Source organism: Myotis davidii, unplaced genomic scaffold, assembly GCF_000327345.1.
Source record: "Myotis davidii unplaced genomic scaffold, ASM32734v1 scaffold653, whole genome shotgun sequence".
NCBI lineage: Eukaryota > Metazoa > Chordata > Mammalia > Chiroptera > Vespertilionidae > Myotis > Myotis davidii.
Genome location: NW_006285129.1, coordinates 1,318,800 through 1,325,691, shown reverse-complemented (window position 1 = coordinate 1,325,691; position 6,892 = coordinate 1,318,800). Strand labels below are relative to the sequence as shown.

Sequence of the window (6,892 nt, the reverse complement as noted above, 5' to 3'; positions counted from 1 at the left end):
TGAAAAAAATTTACAATCTAGGAATTAGTGAGTGAGGTCTACCCATATATTACATGGCAATTCTATTTTCCCATAGCCACAGTTTTCAAAAATTTTCTCAAAAATCTCAGTGCTTGCCTTGCTCAGTTTGGTTCAGTGGACAGAACGTTGGCCTGCAGACTGTAAAGGTCCTGAGTTCAATTCCCAGTCCAGGGCACATACCCAGGTTGTGGGCTCGATCCCCAATAGGGGGGCGTGCAGGACACAGCCAGTCCTTGATTCTCATCATTGATGTATCTCTCTCTCCTTCTCCCTTCCTCTCTGAAGTCAATAAAAATATTTTTTTAAACATCTCAGTGCCACTTAGCAGAGGCCCTCCTGTGAAGGAGCACCTCTGATGAGTAGTTTTAGAAAATTCAACGCAGGGCTACCACTGACCTTTCAGACCTTGGCTTAGCCCTGGAATTGGAGCCACTCTACAAGGTCATGAGGTCACTTAATCCCTAGTTTCCTCAGCTCCTCAGCCTTCACTGTTAAGTAGAGAGGACCCCTAACATAAATCATTCATAGAACTTCTTGCTGTGGAAAATAATAGTGTCTCATTCCTAGCTGCAGTTTTCTGCTGTGTGTAAAAGTTTGTTCCTTTAAGTGGCCTTTAAGTCTTGTCAGTTTACATCCCATTCTGATGTGTTCCTTAGTCTTCCAACACAAGCCTGTACTTTTCCTGCTACCCGGAATGCCTGTGCTTCCTATTATTTTGTCTGTTGCAATCCCCTGAGTCAAAGTCATGGGACCCATGTGCCTCCTCTCATCTCTACATCCAAAGAGAAGGAATTAGCACTTGTCTCCAATTTGAACTGAAATATATGAATGAAAATCTCCCAATAAGGCTTGGTTCTTGCTCTTGACAGCTGTTCAGTAAATGGTTAGAATAAATGGGGAAATGGCTTTGGGGTGAGAGGAAGGCAAAAGGAACCTAAAATCCTTGTGTCCCTTTCCTCTCTGTTCAGCTCTGTCTGATCTTTTCAGTCATTGACTGTTTCTCCTACAGTGAATTCATTCAGCTCTGTAAGGCCCATGTTCCACTCCAGTCAACCCCAACTTTCCCCCAAGAAACAGTGAGCACTGGAGGATTGCACTACCCTTTATTCCTAGGATACAAGGAGGTGTCCAGAATCACATCCTGGTCCCACTTATCAAGGCCTCCAGCCCCTCACAGAGTATGAATAAGCATGTTCAGGGAGGCTCACTGGGCAGGTGGCCCAGATCCCTTTCAAGGGGATACACCATAAAGATGGTATTGTCCCAGGGAGGGAGGGCAGGGTGACCTGGTCTGACCAGCTCAAAGCCCATGTAGCTGAAGGCCCGAAGCAGGGCACCTGTGAAAAGAGAGAACAAATTAGAAAACTCAAACTCAATACCACTGTTCCCCCAGATTTCCGTTGTTTTCCACTAAGGAATGGATGTGGGGAGGGTGTGTAGTGCAGGTATTAGGATGATGTGCTTTTGACTCACAGACTTAAGCTCCAACCCTGGCTGTAACATTTACTTTGTGACATTTTACGAATTAACCCTTCTGAACTTTTTTTCTCATTTGTAAAATGAGGACTATAGAACTTTCTTCACAGAATTTAAGATTAAATAAGATGGCCCTGGTCTGTGTGGCTCAGTTGGTTGGAGTGTTGTCCTATGTACTGAAAGGTCATGGGTTCAGTTTCCATTCAGGGCAATACCCTGGTTGCAGGCCTGATCCCCAGTTGGTGTATGTGTGGGGGCAACCAGTTATGTTTCTCCTCTCTCCCTCTCCCTTCTCTCTCTCTAAACTCAATAAAATAAAGAGTAAATTCCCATTGGGGAAAACAAAAGATTAAACAAGATGTTTATGAAGTGCCTAACACAATGATGGTATTATAAACTCTTGACCATCCTTTGTCTTAAAGGACTTCAACAGAGTATGAAGTCCTTGAGGGAAGAGATTGTGGTTTCTATAACATGTGCTCCAAGCATCTAGTTATATTCCTATTCTGGCCTTATCCCCAACCCTTTCATACTGTAGGTGCTTAATACATTTAATATCCTTTCTGTCCTACCAGCCACATCCCTTGAATGGATTCTAATTTCACCGGTGGTCCTTTAGTCTGGCTTCTGAGCTCTACCTGCAGGGACTTCTTAATAGACCTATAACTTGAACAGAATACTAAATGCCTTCATTTCCTTAGCGGTGGGGGCGGGGGAGACTGAAATGCTGGAGCATTCCCTTTTTCAAGAGTTGGGGAAAGAGGGTCTCTTAAAAAGGAAAAGTCACTGTTAGCTGCTTCAGCACCAAGGGCCAAGGACAGCAGATTCCCACCTCTGTCATTCCGGTCGTTTTGGAAGTTTACAAACACGGAATCCACATTGGTCTTCTCTTCCACATACTCCAGTGTTGCAGTCAAACTAGGAGCCAGGGAGAAACATGGTTAATGGAAATGTTTAGCAAACTCAGAACCCAAAAGAAATCTCATTGGTCAGTTTTTGCTAACCCAAGCAAGAAATGAAAGTTGCTAAACTAGTTTTGATAGCTTTTTCTCCTAAGCCAAGGGATTGTACACAATGAAACTGAATCCATGCCATGGATGGAGTCTGGGGAGAAGCAACTATAGTCAACAGCTGGAAAGCACATCCTATTCAACTGGTTATGGATTCTCCCTTCTGTGTTTCTCACTCTGAATCCAGCAACCTCTCATGGGTTGTTATCCCTTGAACTCCAGATCCAGGCTGGTCACAGGCCAGTCTGCATGCCATTTCATTGGTTTGAAGGTATTCAGCTCCGGAATCAGCCCTCACTGGCTAGTATACCCAGTACCTGATGATGACATGATAAAATAGTGAAACCCCAACCCCCATTCCCTCCCCACTCTATCATCCAGGCTCAGTCACCTTTTCTGGTTGCCTTGATCCAAGGCCCGATATGGGATATCCAGGAAAAGCTGACGGTCACAGAGAAGGCCGTGCCAATGGACAGAGGTCTGGGGGGTGAGGCGGAAATGGAAATCTAACTGCACTGGGTCCTGGTGGAGCAGGGCATCAGTAGCCAGCACGGTCAGATTCCCAGCCTGGAAAAGGAATACAAATGAGATTAATAGTGCCCTGCTTTTGTGTGCTTCTAGTCCTCACATAACAGGTCTCGGGCCGACTTGGGTGTCTGAGGAAGCAAGGAAGGGGCTGATGGAGAGCCTGGGAGAGTTGGAGCCAACGTCTTATTCGACAATATAGATCTCTTAGACCTAGGACCTAACTCCATCCCTGTCATGGAGTTCTCCTGGATATCAAACGTCTGAAATCCAGATTCAATGCAGGATTACTGCCTGCTAACCTCACCTCAGGATGTACTATCCCTTTAGAAACTGCCATTGACATCAGAGAGCTTACTTTTTTTAATATTTTTAATTGATTTCAGAGAGGAAGGGAGAGAGAGAAACATCAATAATGAGAGAGAATCACTGATCGGCTGCCTCCTGCACATCCCCTACTGGGAATCGAGCCCACAACCCAAACATGTGCCCTGGCTGGAATAGAACCGTGACCATCCTGGTTCATAGGTCAATGCTCAACCACTGAGACACACCAGCAACAAAGCTGTCTCATTTGTTTACTGTCTCGCTGATAATACTCTTCCACTTTCCCCCATCATATGGGTTTTCTGTAATGTCTCCCATTTCTCATCTAAAATGCAAACGTCACACACAAGCATGTTATTGCAAAATGATATAAGGGCAAGTGCAGGAGTTCTGGGTTCTAGTCCAAGTAAGCATCTGAACAGCCTTATGTCCTGCAAGTCTCAATACATTCTGCTCTTGGTTCCCGCCTACTCTTCCCATCCTGCTTTTCACTACCACCTGAAGATCTCTAGGCAGAGTCATTGTCTATAAAGCAAGTAGTTTTTACACATGAGCTTTGAGGCCTCATCTTGCTCTTTCTAATGTTCCTTCTCTGCAAGGTATCATTACAGTAGGCACGGGGCTGCCTGACACCAACTCACAGCACCAGCTCACACTCTGCTTACCGAGTACAGTTCTTTAAGCTGATCATGGTCACTCTGCTTGGTGCTTCTGCCCATCTGGAGGCCTACTGGGGAATCAGGAGCACTGAAGGCAGGAACGGGGCCGGAGTGTCAAGTCCTCCTGTTCCTTATAAGTGATGCTGTTTGGGAAAAAGAGACCCAAATTAGTTTACCTCTTAGTCTGATGTGGGGAGAGGGTCCTAACTTCCAGGAACGCAGGACCAGGCTCTGGCACTGTCTTCTGTATCTTCCCTAGACGAGCCTATTTCCATTTTCCCAGGTCTGCCCAGTTGGAAAAATTCTCAAGTTCCATGGCAGCCTCCCACCCTGTTTTGCTATTATCATCTCTTGCCACTTGGAAAGTTCTTCCAAATTCTTTTATTTTTCCTTACCATTTACATAAACTATTAAAGTAGAGATGAAAACAAGTACCTTCTAGCCCAAGGCAGCATCTTCTCCCGGAGGGTGATCCGGTATTTGTAACAGTAGAAGTAATAGGCGTAAGGTGACCAGATTGGGTAGTAGTAGTTCCGTGTTTTTCCCCTCTTGATATAAGAAAGGGAGTAGAGAGAGGGGCGCCACCTGTTACAAGGCAGTTTCTCGGTTCAGTGCCTCCCTGTGGCAAAGTGAGGTTCAGAGATGGGTGACAAAGATTTAGGCAGTCTGGCACCATTGTGACCTGATGGGCACTATGACATGCACAAGGAGTCAGCCCTTATGTCACTTAGGACTCTTCCTGCTGCTCCCCTACCCCGCCCTTTCCCTTTAGCCAAGTGTGCACTTCACAACTGGACCAGTGGTAAACAGCCCTGCCTCGGCTTGTGTTGTGCCCCCTCCCAACACACATACCACTTCCCCTAAAATTCAGCAACTAAAGTGTTAGTGTCTGACACTGCAAGAAGGTCCCAAGATCCTTATCCAGGGTCTGACCTGATTGGTTGGTTTCTATCAATTCAATATTTTCATTATTATCCCTACCTTTAACAACCCAGGGGTGCTACACATTTTTGAACTTTCTAATTGCCTTGTAGGAATTGCAAACTAACTGTCTCTAGGGCTCTGGACAGCTACAGGGAATTAGTGGAGCTTCTGGGTGAGGCTGTAGCAAAATGGAAAGCTCACACCCTGTCTCTCAGAAGCCAACACAACTCCACTCCATCCCTCCAGTTGTCATGCAGAAATGTAGACTCCGTGGTACCAGATTGTATGATTTTTCAACAGAAACTAGACAGATTTTTGTGGTAAATTTAATTTTTAAAAAAATACTAACTCAAAACTTGTTTTAAAGCAACATTGTGAGTAAAATTGAGTTCTGGGGCCATCAGTTTGAGACCTCACTCATCTGTTCAACAAATATTTGAGGGCCTTCTATGAGCCAGACACTATTTTAGGTGCCTGGGATATATCAGTAAATAAAGATCCCTGACCCATGGAACATAACTTCTAACACTGAGAGAACAAACAGTAATCATAATAAAGTCCTTTAATATGTTAGAAGATAATATGCAATGGAGAAAAAATGGAGCAGGATAAAGGAGGGTCAGGAATGTGAAGGGGCTGGGACAGGCTGCAGTAATAAATAGGGTGACGCAAGTGGGCCTCATCGGAAAGGTGACATTTAATCAAAGATGTGAAGGAGGTGAGGGAGTTAGCCAAGCCAACATTGGAGGTAAGAGCATTCCATGCCTACACAATAACAGTGCAAACAACCCTGTGCCTTAGTGTTTTCAAGAAATAGCAAGGAGCCTACTGTGAGTAGAGCAGTGTAAGCTGAAGGGAGAACAGAGGGAGATGAGGTCAGAGAGCTATCAGACCATCGCCTGGACTTTTTCACTCTGAGTGAAGGGGAAAGTAATTTCAGAGTTTTGGCCAGAAGAGTGACACGACCTGTCTTACATTCTCAAAAGATTGTGACTGATGTAACTGCAGAGCATTGAAGGGAGCTTTGTCAGGAGACCAGTGCAGTAATTGAGAAGGATCGTGTCTAATTCCAGGGTGAAGCATTGGAGGTGGTGGGAAGTGGTCGGATTTTGTAACTAGAACTCACAGGGTTTCCTGGGGTATGAGAGGAAGAAGCTGGGTCCCAGAACTGAAAGAATGGAGTTTCCATCAACTGAGATGGGAAGGCTCCAGGTGAGGGAGTTTGGGCAGGAGGCTAGAGATGGGTTTAGTTTGGAGCTTGTTAACTTCACATGGTCCCTTAGACACGTAAGGGGGAGATGATAAATAAGCAGTTGGATATTCAAGGCTGGAGCTTCGAAGTCTAGGATGGAGATAGGAATTTGGAAGTCCCTGCATATTAACAGTACTGTAAGCCCTGAGACTGCATGAGATGTCAGGAGTGTGTGTATTGAGAAGAGTGTCCACCCTAAGAAGGGAGAGAGGAGAAGTCGGCAAAGGAGACGGAAGAACCTGGTGACGCAGGAAGGGAAGAAGCATAGAGCAGACCCCACTCATTCCATTTATCTGCGCTTCTCTCCAGCACTGTGACCCTCCGAAGAGAGAGCCGTCTGGGCCTGGTCATGTTTAGTTTTTCTCGGGCTTATCTCCCTAGTGATTGAGAATTCTTTAAATATTAGCTTAAATGCTGCCGTTGTAAAGATTAAGAGTTAGACAGCTCCTGGGCTGGTATAGTTTTCCAGACAATCCATCCTTTCACCACCTTCAGGTAGCTGTCAAGGAAGGAGAAGGGACCCCTCCGTGTCGTTTCCTAGACTGTCAGGTTGGCATGACTTGAGAGGCCACACCGACACCAGGGGGAGAGGGTCTCCCTATGGCGGCACAGTGGGCGTCCCTTCCCCGAAAAGGAACGGGGAGAAGGGCATGAGGGAGACGCTCAGTCGGGGATCGTCGGCTCAGTTCTCTGGTCTC

At 45.8% G+C, this 6,892-nt stretch overlaps 2 protein-coding genes across 2 annotated transcripts in view; one reads left to right on the top strand and one right to left on the bottom strand.

Moving 5' to 3' along the window:
• Positions 1-1,110: 1,110 nt before the first annotated feature.
• OAZ3 (ornithine decarboxylase antizyme 3) lies at positions 1,111-4,682 on the bottom strand. The gene is given in 5 exon segments (NM_001290653.1): positions 1,111-1,358; positions 2,330-2,415; positions 2,899-3,074; positions 4,025-4,161; positions 4,454-4,682. Coding segments are annotated over 5 exon segments (705 nt in total). The 5' UTR covers positions 4,618-4,682; the 3' UTR covers positions 1,111-1,215.
• Positions 4,683-6,139: 1,457 nt separating this feature from the next.
• Positions 6,140-6,892, top strand: part of MRPL9 (mitochondrial ribosomal protein L9) — a 7,557-nt gene continuing 6,804 nt past the window's right edge. The window contains exon 1 of the mRNA XM_006755736.2: positions 6,140-6,154. Within this exon, the coding sequence (XP_006755799.1) occupies positions 6,140-6,154 (15 nt within the window). The remainder of the gene's footprint in view (positions 6,155-6,892) is intronic.